General features: G+C 47.1%; 1 protein-coding gene across 7 annotated transcripts in view; it reads right to left on the bottom strand.

Annotated features, from left to right (window-relative positions):
- FBXO34 (F-box protein 34) overlaps positions 1–18,371 on the bottom strand; it is a 36,216-nt gene that overhangs the window by 3,693 nt on the left and 14,152 nt on the right. For 4 of the 7 annotated variants that reach the window (XM_082761057.1, XM_082761056.1, XM_082761062.1 and 1 more), the window contains one exon: positions 6,707–6,906. In XM_082761057.1, the coding sequence (XP_082617183.1) occupies positions 6,707–6,783 (77 nt within the window). In that variant the 5' untranslated portion in view covers positions 6,784–6,906. Of the gene's footprint in view, positions 1–6,706; positions 6,907–9,336; positions 9,432–16,992; positions 17,095–18,371 lie in introns of all 7 variants that reach the window. The other 3 variants (XM_082761058.1, XM_082761060.1, XM_082761059.1) reach the window with 3 other exon arrangements.

The raw sequence follows: 18,371 nt of genomic DNA, 5'->3' as shown, positions 1-18,371 counted from the left end.
GGAGAACCCCTTCCAAGTGAGCTCCCTGATGGTCAGGACCCTACAAGCCGCTGGCACCACTCATGGACATCCCCGGGCTCTCCGTTCCTAATTTCTGCTACGCCCCCGTGCTCATCTCCAAGGCAAAGCTCACAAAAACACAGGAGCCCGGGGCCCTGCTGCCTCGAATCCCAGCACCAGGAGGCTTCAGGCTCTTCCCCCAGAGCCCCCACGTAAGCACGTTTCAGAACTAACTATAGGTTAGGTTTCCATGGCAATCTGGGAATCGTTACATGAACAAAGCCAGCTTCATCTCAGCCACGGGGACAAGAGAGCTCCCATCACCGCGGGTGCACCGACCTGGCCCCTGCCCCTCGCAGGAATTGGGGCACTTCCCGATTTAGGCTCCTCTGCGACATGCAACGGAGCTGTTCTGGTTTCGGTTGGATGCTAAAAACTGAAATCATGGCCTAAAATTGGAGCTTCAGGGTGCTGAAAGAGAGAAGGGGAACTCGAGGCTGCCATGAGTTTGCTGGAGCCTGGTTCTCCATAGGGGCTGCGCCATCTCTGCTGCACCTCAGGGCTGGTTGGGGTCAGGCCACCGATGGGTTTGGGTCTGAGCTCAGGAAGGGAAGGTCGGGTTCCAGTCCCGAGTTTTTGTGCCGAGTTTTTGTTGATGATGAGCCCGATTCTGGGTTAAAAAGGGCTGTCTCGGAGCCACTTTCAGGAATCCGGCCTTACCAATCAGCTCGGCACCCTTCGTTAAGAGGAGCTGCAGATGAAGGTGAGATTCAAGGTGCTCCCCGAACCAGAACAGGACTAACCTGGTTACCCCAACGTGCTCAGAGGACACGTTCAGCCTGCAGAGTTGGTTCAGCTGCTCAGAGCTATTTCTGCTCTGTGGAGAAAGACAAAGGGCAGAGAGCTACGCCTCACCTCCTGCGCATCGCTCCTTTAAGGCTCTGGTTCCTCCTGCCTTGCAGTTAGTCCCCGGCTAGGCCAACAATACCTTTTAAGGTTTAGAAGTTACGATTTACATCACATAATTCCGCCTTAGTCAGAAATTTTCCTGCCAGGGTAATTGCCTCATTTGAATTCAGCGCTCCTTGCAGCGCTTTAATGGATCCGGATTTAAAGAAAACCTACATGGAGCAGCCTCAGACAGCTACAGGAGGGCTGCTGACTCCCTCCAACCAGCCGAACACCAGTGCCACCTCCTCCAAATTTTACAAAATTTACAGTTTTACAAATTTTTCCCTTCCCTGCTGCCCGAAAAGGGATTTTGGTTACAAACCTTACCTGAAAGCATTGCTCCGAAAAAAAAAAAACGAAGCCTCGCCCCCACCACCACTCACGCTCTTGGCTGCAAACATTAAAAAGTTGGGACTTGGAAACACGCAGAACTCCTTCCCCGCGTGCCAGCAGCACGTTTCCTTTCTAGCTCCCAGGATTAGAGCACGGATCCCCAGCAGAAATTGCTCTGAAGAGCAATTCGAAGCAATCTGAAGGCAGAGCTCGGTGTGTTCCCCCCCCCCAGCCTACCTGATTTCTGCACCACTCCAGTGCTGGCAAGCAGATAGTTGTGGCAGCTGCAGGTGAAGTTTTTAAATATTTTAACACCACCAAAAATAGTTGTTAAAAGGTGAAGTCGCTGACAATTCCCTCTGATGCTTCAGTGTGATTCTGTTTGCTTTCCTCCACCCTTCAACTTACCGAGCTTGCTAATTTTATCTTTAGAGACAGCGACTCCTCAGCACTTCACCGAGGCAGCATGAAAGGTTTCCAATCCCAAGCCTGCCGTTTTGCATCGCTGATAAGAGATAATTCTGCCAGGAAGCATCAGCACCGAACCAACTGCCTTCTCCTCTGTTATTCCATCCCTAAGCCAGCGGAATAAGAAGGGACACGGCTTTTTTTTGTTTTAATTTCTAATCAGCAGCGCCTTAGGCACGCAGGAAAACAGGATACTTACAGCGCTGGAACGACACCGCTGTTTTTACAAGCTGTAACTCCAGCTCATTTTCACTACAGCTTGCTGGTTCCCACACTGGACTGATACATAAATATATATAAAATATATATTTATTTCTAAATACACCTTTATTCATGCACGCACACCTCTCCTCTCCCTGCCGAAGGGGAGATCCATCAGCTACTGCGCCAAGTTGAGCAGAATCCTTCTGCATCCTCCTGACTTTGTATTTATCTTCTAATTCACAGCAGCCTAAAAATAAAATCTTGCCTTCAGTAGAAGCTCCAATGGGGGAAAACTCAATTTTCCCAGCTGCCTGGGAGCACAGAGAGCCTACATGTCCTGTCCTGCACCTCGGGCTGGGCTCCCACAGTGCCCCATGAAGCCAAAAGGTTTCCTCTGGCCAGCAAGAAGAACAACAGAACCCACTCCAGCAGCACATTCACACTGGGTTTTCTGGGCAAAGCACCGGAAGGTTTTATTAAGGCGAAAATTTCCATCAAAACCCCAAAGTTTCCTGTGAATCTCTCTCCGTAAACACTAACTGCAGTAGGCAAGAGCTCCCAGGGCTGCTAACTGCGTGCGCCGTGCCAACTCCAGCTCCGAAAAAACCCTCAGGACATGCTAGCACGAGGCACGGGCCAAAAAAAAAGACGAGAAAGAAGAAGCCAACAACAATGAAAAGCCACACCAAGCATAACCTCTGGCAGGGCACGTCTCCTCCCTGGCATCTCTTTTTTTTTTCCCTGACATAAAGCTGAGCTCCTCAGCGCAGATTAGGGAGGACGGAGCACCGAGTTCAACCATGGTCAACCACTTGTTGTTTCTGGAAGGGCTCCGGGGGTCCTCTGGGCTCACTCTCCAGCACCGTTTCCATCCCCTTGGCGCTGCTGGGGCAGGCAGAGCAGACGGAGAGCTGCTTCAAAGGCATTCCAGGGATTCTGCCGGGCCGGGAAAGTCCCAGCAGCGTAGCAGCCAGGCTGGACGATGCTCTGCTACTCACTGCAGCTCGTTCTGGCGCGTGGCGAACGTCCAAGCTTGGGGAAAGTCGTGTTGGGAAGCTCGATGCTCCAAAACGGGGCTGGTTCAACCTCAGCAGCTGTGGAAGTATTTTATTTCTCGAAAACCCACTCCTTTGCCGCGCTAACTTCATGCTGAAGCAACTTCTCAGCATCCCCCCGTGCCTGTCTAACTGCCTCCTGCATCAGCCAGAGGATTGCTGCAGGCTTTGCAGGTAGACAAAAGGCTGAAGCGAGGAGCAGGAGCAAGGCATGCACGCACGATCAAGGTTGGCCCAAGACAGCAGAGGAGCTAAACGCCAAGTAAATGCCCAATTCTTAACCCTGGGTCCCCCACAGCGTGTTCAGCCGCTGCAGGAGATCAAATAACTCGTGGGGTGACGCCACTCCAATATTAGCTACACGCACGAGATAAGAGTCTTGCAAAAAATGTCTTCCTCAGCAAGAAGTTGCGGGTGACAGATTGCACGTCCCAGCCTGATGCGCAGGCAGCTCAGGTTTGAGGGCTCCCACCCATCGATAAGGTTTGAACAGACTTCCGAGTAAGCAGGTTCACACGAACCGTGGTGTACTCCACTGCTTCCAACATTATAGACAAGAAAAAAGTGACATTTCTTCGCCAGTTCTTCGTATAAAACCTCTTACCATCACTCGAGTGATGTAGAACCAATTTTTGCTGAGCCTCAAGAAGCTCAAGTGCACGTCCCCTACTTCCCAGCCATATCACAGATGACACAGGGATGACCAAGCAGAGGGAAACAAAGCCAAGTGAAAGATCTGGTGTTCAAAGTTACTCAAAGCGGGGCCAAAAACATTTAGCTCAAAGATGATGGGATAGCACGCGTGCCTGTGGTGCAACAGACAAGGACAGAGAAGGGATCACAGAGGTGGAGTCATTTGTAAGGAAAAAAAAGTGTTGGCTTTATCAGGCTTCTGCTGAAAGCTGCTCAGAGCAGCACAGACATTCCCCAATTCTCCAGAAATAGTCACGTTTCCTCCTGGAAACGTTACCTTTCTTGATATAAGCCTCGTTCTCTTATTTATTGCTGCTACAGGACCAAGATCCTTCTGGGTATGATGGCACAACAAAATTCTTCGAACACTTCAACACCAAGGGATGCTACTGAGTCTTCGGTTTTGTGCACACATAATGAGGACACGTGAAAGGTTGTAGGAATTAACCTTGGCTTGCGCCATCAGTGAGAAACTCAGAGCTCAGAGGACAGAATAAGCCGAAGGAGACCTGAAGGCAAGTCACCAGTTTGTTCTTTTGAAACTCAAGACCTAAAGGAGCTGGTTCACAAAGGGGGCCACGCTGCGGTAGGGAGCATTTCACTGCAGACAGAGCAGCCCAGGAGGCATTCTCCAGGAACCAAAAGGTGTTTTCATTATAAAGAACACATCCCAAATAAGAACTGAAGAAACTCCACTTGAATACATTCCCTCTTCCAGAAGGATATAAGAAACAACCACAAGTTTCAAATCGCCAGGTCAGGATCACCTGGAAAGTTAAAACTTGAGAAATTAAAACGTCTAGGAATAAGCTTAAGAACTGGTGCAGGGTTAGTCCCTGCAAACATATAGACAAAGAAATAGTAAACCTACTATAGATATAGATTTATATATATATAAAATTATGTATATATCTATAAAATCATGTATATTTTTTTATATATAAAATATATAATCATTATTATAAAGATAATGAAGTTTCTCCAGTTTGTGAGAAAGGGTAGGGAGAGAAACAGGGCTGCAAGCAAGGTCAGGGCAGAGGTCAAGAGGACTCCAGGTTCAGCACAAAGCACTAAATTTGAGTTTATATTCTTTTCAAGAGGGGTGCTGAGGATGATCACGAGGCCACAAGCCAGGGGGTCGATTTGAAGAAGAACACTGGGAGATGGCAGGGTGGGAAGATTAAGAAGCATCATGAAAATTGCAAGGAATGGCTCCTTTCAATTTTAGATTCCAAAACAGATTCATAAACTGCAGGGCCAGGAGCAAGATTTATAAAGCTCTTGAAAGGCAACATTCAGCGTTAATAAAACATGGTGCTGCAGGGGAGAAAGAGAAGGGAGAGAGATCACGGCACCTCCAGGCCTGCGAGGCTGACTTCAACACAAAAAGGTGTTCTGCAAGAAAAGAGGATCACAAAGCCACAGATAAACGGGGGGGAAGGAAGAGTTCAATATGCAAGACTAACCTGAAGGTTCTCCAAAGAAGATCTCTCTTGAACAATGCCACATATTGTGGTTTATTGATACGGGGTTCAGGGGGCACGAGGAGAGTTACTGGTTAAAACAGACTGAGAAAGAAAAGGTAAAACAAACCAAGAAGCTGGCTTAGCAGCAGACAGTCCCAGGTGATGCTGAATAATAAAATACCAAAGCCATGCCTCCGGAATCAGCCTGGGGAACGATTTGGGTTTGTTTGGATTTGCACTACGGCACCGAGGCTAACCTGTGATACATTCAAGGCATCACTTCAAAGCCCTCCTACAAGGGCTCCTCTGGAGTTCAGCACAGTTTCTGACTCAGAGGAGATTCACCCAGGCTGAGAAGAGCAGCAGTCACTGTTCAAGAAGCTCCTTGAAAACACTGGGGTCATTTCGTGCAGCAAAACCAGAGGTGAGGGAATACAACTGCATTTCCCTGACTGCAGCAAAGGAGATAAACCACTGAAAATAAGTGGTCCTTATGCAAAAAAGTAAAATAAAATAAAGACAACACAAGCTCTAACAAATCTATAAGCTGGCATGAATGTTCAGTCTGGGAATCCAAAGAAGGATCCCAGTTAGATCTGTCATCTTCAGTAACGGCTGATCTATGGGAGGAGAGAAGAGGTGTCATTGTTTTTAGGCTGGAATTCTGAGTTTACAGAAGGGATTATGAGATACTGCTTGGGAAAGCTAGGCGCTGAGCAACCCAGGCAGTCTTTTCCAGCACTAAATTACTACAAGGCTAACACAGCAAGTATATGTTGTCTGCATAACCACAAGGAACAAAGGTTAAAGTTTACTTTAAAACCACACAAATTTTGGAAACGAGAAAGCTGGCTCTACTCCTCCGGATTGAGGAAGTTGAAGAGTCTTGGTTTCAAAAAATACTTTTTTTTTTTTTTTTTTCCCTCTCTCCAAGTAGCCTGAACTCAACCAAACTAGCACGTCCTTGCATTTGCATAAGCACAAGTTGTTCTGCACGGTGTTCCTATAACGAGACACAGTGAGAGGCGTTCGCTTCATTGTCACATAAGCACAAGTGTTTGAAATCAATCGTGCACTTCTTCTGAATAAGAGACACAGGAGAGCCAGCGATACAAAAAATTAAGCTTAAACTAATCCAATTACTTACTCCGGAGTGAGGCAAACCACAAAAACAATCGCCAGCGTTTCCACTTGCTGTAAGCTGACTGCATGTACCAAAGCCTACCAGGACAAGCCATCCTCCAAGTGAGTTTTACTTCAAAGCCATATTCCCAAACTAATTTACAGCTGTTGCTAGAAAATATCGAGTACAAACCAAGCGCAGCACCAGCTGTAGTTAGCCTGTAGTTGTCATTATCAAATGAAAGTGTCAAAAACCACTTCTGCCCTTAGGCCATTATGAGGTTTCACTTAAAGAGCATCCAAAAGGAAGAATTGAGACCAACAAAGTGACACGCGAGACGACAAGAAAGTAAGCAGAAGGCCAAATTGGTACCAAGGATTTAATTATAGGCGGACCAGCTGGTCTCCTCGTACCGTTTGACTTGATGGAAGGTGGAAGAGGAGGAATTCAGCGGTTCCCTGTGGAGGCCAGCTCTGCAGGAACTCTTCATCGTAACCACCTCTCCAGCTAAGGCACGCCGTCACAGCCAGTCCATCCTGGTTCACATGCAAGGCTCCCTCATCAGCGCTCCTTGCCCCGCACAGAGCCTCACCGTGTCTCTCCCACCTAGGAACTGAAAAAAGAGGAGAGAAACAAGGAGAATGGGTTGGAGGACGGCAGCGATTTGAGGCACGGATGACCAGGACAAGGACCCCTTCCCAAATAAGTGGGGGGGAAGATATAAAACATAAATATCTACATGCATAGCACACATATAGATGTGCACACCCATTTATACATATATAAATATGCTCACATCCACGTATATAAATGTAAAACAACTTAAACATCTTATACTTAACATCATGCCATTAGTGCAGCTGGAGTTGAACGCCCCCAACACCACCTGCCTGCACCGTGCTTCCCCTTAAATGTGACCACAGCCCCCCCAGGACGTGCTGTCTTCCCAGCAAACTGGGCTCGTTAAGATCTCCCTGCTCATTAGCACGGCGCCAGGCTTTGGAGGGCAACTAGCGGCACGATTTGACACTGTCCAGGAGTTAGGTTAGCCTTCTCGTCCCAGCAGCGTGGCCGATTTCATCAAATTTAAAAAAAAAAACGTGCCACCACGCAGCCTCCCTCCAAAGCTCAGGGAGGCTGCCCTGCCTTTGCATCACAGGCAGATAAGAGAGAGGATTTGGGCAGAACACGGCTGTGCTGCAATATCTCTTGTTCACACTGGGCTGCCGCCTTCTACGCCTTGTCCTTGGCACAGCCAACTCTTACCGGCGCTGTGACGGCCCTTGACGGTGAAAGAACAACAAGCAACGCGTTGGAACACAAAAGGAACAAGTGACACAGCAAAAGAGCCCTGGAAAAACTCAGATATTCAAGCCTAAGTTGCTGGTAAATTGTTTTAAAGGTTGCTCGCTTCCTTCCCTCCGGAGGTCCAAGCGCAGCGATGCCAAAATAAAGGCGTGCTGCTTGAAGATGCTAACTGCAGAGCTCTGACCCCACAGCATTTGGGATTTAGGGCAGCAGGTGGTTCTCTTTGTCAGCAGCTTTTGCTCTTAGTGCTGCCCACTCCTGCAGCAGCATCTCTGCAACCTGGCATTGCAGGGGCACAGAGATGGAGCCTCTCACGTCTCCCCTCTTTTAGCAAGATCTGCCCGAGAAAAATCTGCCCTGCAGGGGAGCACCGACCTGTGCACAGCTCGGTTACTGCCTGGTCCAGGTGGTTTACAGCTCAGGGCTGCCACTAAGCTCTCCTGGCCTGGGAAACCCTCTCCAACTCGTTAGCCACACGTGCTGAGAAAGCGATTCCGGACGGCTTCCCCAGCAGGGCGGCAGGAATTGGTTTCGATCCAGCCGACCTTCCGCCTGCTGAAGCGGTTTCACAATTCCTCTAGCGATGGGGAACGAGAGGTTAATCATTTGCCCGCGTTTGAGCAGGCAGGAGCCTAAAATAATACCAAAAATATCGTATAAACACATTCCAGGCTGCGTGCAGAAGTCCCTGCTGAGCTCCGCACGACGCAAAGTGAGCCGAGCAGACCGAGGTGGTGCCCTGGCAGAGCTGGAGGACGGGAGCGTGCCCCCTGCTCCACGAATTCAGGAGGACAAGACGTTAGGCTGACACCAAAACTCAAGGCTTTGCGGTTAAACGCCCCCTTTGTTAGGCTGCCCAGAGCCTAAACCAAGAACCGACCCGCAAGAATGAAACCTAGGCACAAAAATCACCCATTGGGGACGTTTTGTAGGCTGACAAATGGATATTTACTAACAGAAATTCGGAGGAAGAAGCATGTGCTTTATGAAAACCCCAAAGTTAAACACAAAATCGTTACTTTCCCATCAACCACCAGCAAGAGGCATTGAGATTCTGACTTCTATCCAAGCTTTTGTCTGGCTTCTCCTTCTGGCTTTACTGACACTTGCATTTCAGACCCAGCAGGAACTGTATCACAGAAACATCCACACCCAAATAAATGCAGCCATACCACGCCGGGAATGCCAGGCACTTTCCAACTGGTTAAAACTCCCGATGTATTCCTGGCTAAGCACATCAGATGTTTTGCCTCAGTCCTATCCCTTTGCAGATCAGAATGAAAAAAAATAATAATAATAATGAGAAGCTGAAAAATAAGCGATAAAAAGCCAGAAAAAAGCAAACAAAGATCTCATTTGCAGCAGTTTGAGAAGCAAAACCACCAAACTCGTTCGGGTTTGGGCAGCCACGAGCTCAGTCCGAGCACAGGCATCACGCTGCAGGATGCCATGTGTTTAAGAAAGGAGCAGCACCTACTAGAGGAAAGCAAAAGCTGACAAAACAGGCACAGAAAGATTCGCCCGGGCACTGCAGCACCAGCACAGCTCCATACAAAGCAGGCTTTTTCCCCCCCTCCTCTAGCTGCTGGTCTGCAGAGCGGAGCTGAAACGGGCTATTAATGCCAGCCTGACAAATTCCTACTGTGTGAGCGGCAAAAAGCTGTGCCTGTGAATAAAAAATTAAAAGAATAAATAAAAAAAGCAACAGCTTCCAAGCTAGCCCAGAGATACTTACTGCCTTTTAACTACCACAGCATTTCTGAACCGAGGCTGATCCTTTGCAGGAGGTGCTTCAGTCGTTTGCTTTAGTTTTGCAGAGTTGGGCACAGCCTGAAAATCGAAACGCACAGAGGAACAGAGCAGACGAGGAAAATAAGAACCTAATCTCGCTGTTCTCCCTTTCCGAAGCCACCCCCAAACATATGCCTTAATGCCTGAGATGTGGGAAGGACGGGGATTTTGGCAGCGGGCAGCATCACGCTCCCGCAGCGATGGACGGCGATGCACGGAGCGGCTCCACCGAGCTCCCCGTTTTATCATCAGTTTGGAAGTGCTGCTGGGAGAAGAAATGCGCTCACCGAGATGGAATAAGGGATATTGGGCTGCAATTCGGAGCAGAAATCCCACTGCTGGTAGAAGCAGAGCGGCCTCTGCCCGCCTGAGGGGACAGGGACCAGCTTTGGGATGCCCTCCAGCGGTGTAGGACCGAGGGCTGAGCCCTCCACCACAGCCAGGATGCAGAAGAAAGCAAAGGAAAGAATTTTTAGGGGAAACTCAGATGAATTAATACTGAAATACAGTCACTGGAAGGGACTTCACCAGTGCTGAGGCCTTGTAACACACAGCTATGTCTGGCCAACACCAAACAGCCCGTGGCAGCCCCTGCACCCAAACCCTGTTGCTTTCTAGTCAAATGCAGCAAGGATTTGGGATTTCGCAGGGTGGATTCAATGCTGTGTTTTATTTGACGTCAAACCAAAGCGTTGCTGTTCCAGCAGGGGCAGGAAGAACCACTCTCCCAGCTTATTCAATCAGTTTGTTTCCCAGCCTGGTTCCCTGCAAGCTAAAAACGAAGCAAAAAGTGGAAGGGGGGAAAAACAAAAAAAAAAAACACCAAAACCCAGCCCCACAGCAGAAGTCTGAAAAGAAGGGGGCTTGGGGAAAACCATATTAAAACACAGCTAAAAAGAAAGGCACGGTAATACCGACCTATTGTAAGCACCTTAGAGAAGGACTTTTTAACACTGAGTTCATCAGCTGGGTTTTATTTAGTTAACAGAACAGTTTTAAGCAGAGAAAACAAGCGTGTTTTAGCTAAAAACGTCTTACAAGTTTTACAGTGACCTCACATTTGCGTTTCCAGGTGCAGCCTCCTGTCTATTTGCACACTAAAACCTGCTGTTACCACTGCTTCTCCTTACTAAAAGCCAGAGCAGCCCCAGTGGCAGGCTCTCAGTACCTCTGCCCTCGGGTCTGCTCCCCACAAAATTCACCCCAGCTCTCCTCCAAGCTCCTGCCCACATTCCTTTCCCCAGATCACACCAGAAAGAGTGTTTATTTAACCAAAATGACCAAAATTTAACCAAAATGTGAGGATTCCCACCTGTATTTGAATCAGGCAGGGTGTTGGGAAACACAGCACGGCCTCACAGCCATTTTACTCACCCTAATTCCTGCCATGCCAGGCTCTCGTCCTCCTCTTCCTCCCAACACTTGTATCAGGGCTGTCCCATTCCCACCTGAAGCAGCTCCAGGGGCTAAACGAGGAGGAAATTAACCCCAAGAGGCAGGCTCCCTGAGCCCAGCAGGCAGTAGCACAGCAGGATGAGGTCCTCAGCAGCTCAGGCTGGGTTCAACCCTATCAAATCCACACCTTGAATCACGTTGGGAGAAGCATCCGCCACAAAAAGGGTTTCTATATTTTTTCCAGTCAATGGAAATAAAGTTTTGAACGCAAAATAGAGAGCTTTGGAAGAGGGGAAGTGTCTGGGCTCCAAAGCAACATTCGACTGCTCACCACCACCAAACATCACTACCTGTCGGAGCAATAAGCACATGAAGTGCTCATCCTAACGAAGCTCTGCAGGGAGAGCCCGTCTTCCCCTCCAAGACCAGGTCAATAAATAATGAAAGGTTTCCGATTTGCAGCTCTCGTGTTCTCTCTCCTTTAGGTGTGGTGAGTGTTGGAACGATAATGTCATCCCCTTCCCCTCAAAAGGAAAATCTCAAAAGGGACGAAAAGGGAAAGATCAGCTCTGCTGCCCCTTGCTGCCCCTCTACTTTATTACTGGAGACAACAAGAAAATGTTTCCCTTGCTTCACTATTCCTGAAAGGCTTCAGCTGCCCTGCCCAATTCGCTTAAGGACATCATCTGTTGTTCAACCAGGGGGGGAAGCTGAGAGCTGGCTCATTCGATCCGTTCTGCTCGATCCAAGAGGAAAACAAAACCGGGGAACCCGTTAGGTGCCAGCGCTGCTGCGGTGGGGGTGACAAACAGGCAGAGATCCCACATTACTCCGCTTTCTCGAGAGCTGCCACCCCCTTTGGCACTTGCTGTCCCCGCAGAGCGTGTGGTGTGCCCCGAATGATAAGCAGGGGGTGGCTGAACGTCCCCCAGCGGGGCTGCCGCTGCTGGGCTCTTGGGTTATAGGGTCCGGGGAAAGGCTGCCGTGCCCCGCATTCGGGGGCCATGTGATGGGTGAGCCAGGTCTGAGTTCTTTAGCATGTAAAACTCGATTTGTTTTGCTATGCAGATGGGGAATTAATGAAAGCTCGGCTGAAAGGCTACTTTTCTTGGGGCGAGGGGAAGGAGAAAGCTTCCAGAAGCCTTCCTATTATAGAAGCAATAGAGCGGGTTCCAAAAATAGTAGGCGAGCACTCCCAGAGCTCTGGAGACGTCGTGCCCTGGTTTTATAAGGCTCAAGTCTCCCTGGATCTCTCGTGTACGTGCGGGGAACGCTAGAAATGACTGAAAGATGCAGAAGTGACGTTAAATGGGGAGTTTTTAGGACAAATACCAGGAAGAGAAACCCAAACAGACCCATTCAACTGGGGTACCAATGGAGAGCGACCTGTCCCGCTCCGGAGACGGATAAAACCAGGAAGCTGGCTCCCATCTTTCTCAAGAACTCAGCCTTAGTTTGCTCAAGAAGATCCCGATGATCAGAGCAATGACGTTGCAGATTAGGATTGTCAACAGCAATTTTGTCACCCTGTTTTGCTTTCGGCTGCCAGGGACCCTGGCCGGGGAGGTTCACCTGACTCAGCGTGGCACACGCCCACTGGATTCGGTAACTAGCGCACGGACCATCACACGGTGATCTGCCTGGCATTAATTACTCACTGGTTAGCCAGAACTAGTTCGTTAACGATCCAGCACTATAACACAACCCACTCTTGGAATTAAAGTCTCTTTTAACTGTTCCACGACAGCATTTACAAGCCAGTGAGAACAAAACCGGTGTGCAATACTCCTCTGACTACAAACTCGCCTTTGGATCTCTGTACCCCAGTATGGGACTGGCTGGTTTACTGGTATATACTGGCAAGGGTCAGGAGGAAACCAGAAATCTCATACTTGACACTATAAGGTAAGAAGTCCCCCTACACCATGGCATAGTAGTAACAGCTTCTGCACATCTTTTGGTGGGGTATGAAATGGCTTCTGAAGTAAAAGACAAAACCCACAGCTCACCTCAGATAGCCACTAAAAGCACAAATCCAGTTCCTTCCTTAGCACTTTGTTAATAAGGAAAACCCCACGGCAGGCCAGCTGGTATTTAACACCGAATTTATCAGCTTTGATGTTTGATTTGCTGATTAGGGCCCTAACTTGTTTGGCCCAGCTTTCAGGGTGTCAGTTCTGCTGTCGCATGCAGCCCGTCCCATGCACCGAGCACAGGTCCAGCAGCGTAAGCCGTACCTCGTTTCTGTTTATTTCTGCAGAATTTTTCCCTTTAACCAAACAGCTACGCTGTGGATTTCTCTGTCCTGGACTGCTGCAGTCAATTTCCAACAAATCCCAGTCATAAAAAAAGGACAAAAGGTGGATTCATCCAGCCAGCCCACTGCAGAATTGAGAAGTTACGATATTCACTACGCATCTCAAAAGCGTCCAGATTTTTCCTAGGGGTCTCCAAAACCATATTCAGCAACTGGAAGCCTTGCTACAGCACCAGAAACACGACATTAAATATAATGGTACTTTTGCAAAAGTGTTTTATAAGTAACTGTGCTGTTTCTGTACTTCAAAATGCCCAATTCTTTGCAATACACTCCTGCATCCACCCTGTTTTTACATACTAGCATCTTCCACAATTTTTACCCCAATGTGTTTCACAATTTGTCATAAAATCTTAAAATCCTTTCAAATTTCTGTTTAAACCGGGAAACTGCTGATGCCCAAACTTCATTTTTTCATAGAAAAAATATCTTTCATCTTGCCAGGACAATGTAAAAATGCTGAACTCATTTGAAATTTCTAAGCGAGCAGTTTACAAAACCTTTGTGCTTTATAAATTTAGGGAAACAGATTAAGTATACCCAACTTTGGGACAGATTACACGCGACAGGAAGCTCAAACTATATTGCTCATAACATTTTACAGCTCAGGACGTTTCTGTTAAGGACAGACAACTTCTAACAGAACAGATTTATTAGAAGCATTTCAAAACAAGCCACCCACAAAAAGCAGACCACCACCACCACCCTCTCAACAAGTGTTGGATTCACTGTCCCTTCCATTGGTATCTTACTTAATAAAAAAAAATGCCCACAAAGAACAGGCTACAATCTCAGACGAAAAAATAAAAAGAAAAACCACTCATTAGCATCAGGCTCTGACGTGGTCTACAGATGGATTAATGAAAAGAAAACGCTGTTCTGATGCAGAAATTTGGTTCAGACGTATAGCCAGCCATATGCTACAAAACATATACCTTAAAAATCTGAAAATTTGCACCAAAAACCAGCACCGACTCTACCAAAGAAGCCTGATCCTATGTATTTCCCAGCTAGCTAATTTGAGCAGCAACCTAGAACACCACATCCAACTTGGAGATGATTCATACATCCACATCCAAGTAGCAAGTCTGAAAGGGAAGACAGACAAAGTTTTGGACCCAGAGGTTTAGCTCTTTATTTATCAATTAATTCCAGCAAACTGCTTCCCCAAAACAGCCTTCACTTTGTGCTTCACTGAGGAACTCAAACTGCCTCAAAACTCCTGTCCCCAGTGACCAGCAACCTGAGAAACCACCAGTCTGTAGAGAAAGCAACTCCACACCATTATCATCATGTCCTTAACTACTTGTCTCGGTGCTGGTGGCAGGGTTTTGGTGGTGGGAGACACCAGGGGTGGCTTCTGTAAGAGGAGGACAGGAGTAGGCCTCTGTAGGAGAAGGCCGGGGGTAGGCCATGTTGGAGATTGCCAATTTTGCCTCTTTATTAGAAGAATAACATTGTGGTGCTGGAGATGTTGGCTCGCCACAGGCAGGATTAGGCCCCCCTTATTTCAATCCAGCAGCCTATTTTTCACCTAGCACTGTGTGGTGCTAGTAGTGTCTCTCCAACAGCCCCAGGCCTGCAACATGGAGTCACACATGTGCATGGCACGGAAAGGGGACAGCAGGGTGTCAGAGCCTGCAAAATAAAGGTGTAATCCAAACCAGAAAGAGAAGGAATAAAACAAGCAATGCAAATCATGCCACTGCTCAGAGCAGAGCCTGCCCAGGAGCACACACAGGGAGAAAGCAGAGCATCAGCGAGCAGAGCTGGTGCCACACAAATGCAGTGAAGGATCCGGGGAACACCGCCTGGATTCAGAGGATGTGCCTCACCTCTAAAACGCTCTGCAGCCTACAAAACACAAAACCTGGCTGAAGAGACCAAAAAGGCTATTGAGAACTCCAAACCACGGGCGTGTGACTGGCGACACATTCAGGCTGAAGCGCTGGAGATGAAGACAGCAGGCAGGCAATAGCATGTGCTAAAAATCTTTCCCAGCCAAAGTATCTGCTTGTTTTTATACAAATTCTTTAAAAAAGAACATACACAGAACGTCTTCTGCTGAATTAACTCAGCTACAGATAAGCTTGGTTTTTTGGCAGGTAAATGGCAGTAGAGACAGACCAGCATTAAGAACGGTATTTTTTGTATGATTGTTTCAAAAGGCCGTTGAAAAATCTAAGCTAATTTTGAAACCTACCAATTCCGTGGATCTTTAGATCTTTTTTTGGCTACATTTTAAAGACTTCTGCCATTAATAACTCAGAGTTACATGATGCAAAAAATAACTTTACATTTTTTCAAAGTCTTGTACTTGATATGCCTAGCAACTAACACAACTAAATTTTCAGAAATTCCAAGCATAGCACAAATTCTGCCATAATTCAGTTTTCAAAGAAAAAAGCCAAAAATTTAGCAACTAAACTTCTACACGTTCAAGCACTCTGATAACTGGGAGAACTGGTGCTGTATATCTCTCACTTTTCATCCTTATCTTCAAAATTCAGAAGTACACAACTACAGCAGGGCACCAAAAATTCTTGCTGCAATTCTTTTTGGGTAATTCTTTTGGGGTTTTGAAGTATGAACTTGGGTTTTGAAGTATGAACTTTCCTACAGGCTCACCTGAAAACATCAGGTCTGTTTCTGTTTCACACAACTTCTCAACTTTTTGGTGCAAAAACATCCTTATAAACAAGGCAAATGGGGAAAATATGCATACTCTATAGCTCAGTACTCTCTTCCCCAGTACAAACAAAATAGTCTTTTCTGGGTTTCCGCCTCTTGGATAAAACATTAAAAATACAAATGAAAATAAGGAAACAAATCAGCAGGAAACCGAGCAGAAAAGAAGAGTACCCCAAACTATTTTTCAAAAAAAGGGTGGTTTAAGTGAACCAGATTTTGAGCTGGGGTTTGTTACTTTGCTGTGAAAATACTCAGCACATTTTTAGGCTTCCCAACGGAGCAGCCGGTGTGAGCACATCATACAACAGAAGAACATAACCTTACAAATTAAACATGCCAGCTCCAGAGGTCCTACTCATCGCGCTGGCTTTCGTCAACAAATTGCTACCAAATCCCTTCCCTGAAAGCCAGCTGAAGCTTGCTAGCCTGAAAACTGAATTACTGAAGTAATAATCGAGCTGTATCAGCTTGATCTCTCTTCATTTAACATCTCGTACTAATTTTCTGTGAGCTTGCAGGAAATAGTTTCGAACAGCTCCCTCAAGAAAATAAGTTACAAGCCTTAGTTTTTTTCCATTCTGAGCCATCCCTGCACTATTTCATAGCTCTGATAATTGTACCACTGACTAACCTCCAACTGGGAATAACTGTTTTTATCATCAGTATTAAAAACAGTCCCTCACACTGTTAGGAATCTGGAAACTCATTGTAGCTGCATCCCACCCTTCAGCCTCTCAAAACACTACAGAGCAATGAAACTATGTGCTGAAACCAGAGGATCCCTGTGCTGAGCAACTCCTGTAATTTCAGGGTAATCACAAGTGCTTCCTCGGAGGAGGCAGCCATGGAAGTTTGATTATTGATTTTAGAGGAGCAAGTGACAGGAGATCATAGAAAGCCAGAGTGAACTTTGCATTTTCCACACAGGACTGGGAAATATAAATTATCCTTAGGAGCTCAGCAGCAAGGTGTGTGCCTCACACACTCACCTCGTCTCGTAGCACTTCGGTTGTTTTTCAAAGTACAAAGATTCATCTGCAGTTTTTATTTCCTGATACCCCGTTATCTTGGTTTGTGCAGATTAGCCAGGAGAGTGACCAACTGCTCTCGGAGAAGCAGCAAGATGCAAAAAAATAACAATAATAATAATAATAACAGTGCAAAGAACGGTGGATTTAAAAACCAGATTTTAATTACCTGGAGGTACAGTTGCCAAGTAGACGGCAAAGAGGCTGTGCATCACATACAGACAGGAAAATCCCCCTGGGTTTATTTCACAGCCAATTACAGTGGATTAACCTATTAGTAAGAGCAAAAAAAAATAATAAAAAAATTCACATGCAAGTTTCAACAACCTGAAAAAACCATTGCCACTCGTACTTTGATAGAGAGGATTAGCAAGCTGTTTTATCACGCTTCCAGTCATCGCCGTCCATAAACACACCCTACGAGGGACCTCTCCCTCTTTTTTAATGCATCTTCTGTCATTGTTTCCCTCTCAGGGGCTGACATCCCTCTTGGCTTCCTGCTTGGAGCCTCGTTTCATACACCCATTAGGATTGTTGTCGGCGTTGACGAGAGGCATCCAGCACCTCCAGAACTCCTTGCACAAACTCCCAGGTGCTTGTATTATTCACTCCTGCCTCTGCTAGATGTCACCACGCAACATCTGTCCGACAGCACAGCGCCGCTGCACCCGAGAGCAGCTTTCCAGGATCGCTGTGCTAAATACTGGGTGTGCCTACTTTTGTTTGGTATCGAGTTCGTGCTGCTGGCTCCACTGCAAGAGCGAGCGAGCTCCGTGGATAGCACAGCTCTCCCCCACCTCCACAAACATCTGGTGCTTTTCGAAGTTCTCCAGACTTCCTTCCCCTTTTACCGTATCACAAAGCCTCTCTTTTTAGCCAGGCTGCCTTCTTGATAGTCCATCACCATTATCTCCTTGTTCGCTGCCGAGCAGCGTGAACCACTAAATCTTGCAGAGCTTCCAGCCCTTTCAGCTCAAGGCCAGGCACCAAATCCAAGCATCCTGATTTAGAGGGATGGTTGCTAAATTCCTTCCCTGCCTCTTTTTTTTAAACACTCTTCAGCTTCCTGTCCTGGGAAGCAACCAAACTGCTGTAAGAAATGCCAGGTTCTGTTAAATATCCTCCATTCCCGTGACACCGAATATTCAAAACAATTAGGTTACTTCCAAATCTTGCCCTGTAGCAGCCTCTATTCCAGAAAGCGCGGAGATGAGTGAGAATTACTTCAGCACGAAGGACTTGGAGCTGGTCGTTTGCTGAATCCCACAGCGTTTCGAGTTAGCATTCAGCCTTGGCACAACCACCCATCCGCTCCGACACACAGAACAATATCACCCCTCAAAACCCCACTGTTCCACCCAAAGGCAGTTTTTTTCACCCCCTTTTTTTTTTTTTTTTTAAGGGTGCGTCAGCTGCTAGCTGAGAGTGGGAATGCTTCATTTAGCACATACACTTGTTAAACTGCTCACAGCATGCAAATAAAATACCGCATTGTGCAAAAGTCATTCACAGTCTCCCCGTCCGTAGATATGAGCAATGGAACCGCGT

Source organism: Aythya marila (genome assembly GCF_965140915.1).
Source record: "Aythya marila genome assembly, chromosome: 5".
In the NCBI taxonomy this organism is placed as follows: Eukaryota; Metazoa; Chordata; class Aves; order Anseriformes; family Anatidae; genus Aythya; species Aythya marila.
The sequence above is the reverse complement of the archived record's forward strand: the minus strand, read 5'-3'. Positions and strand labels throughout refer to the sequence as shown.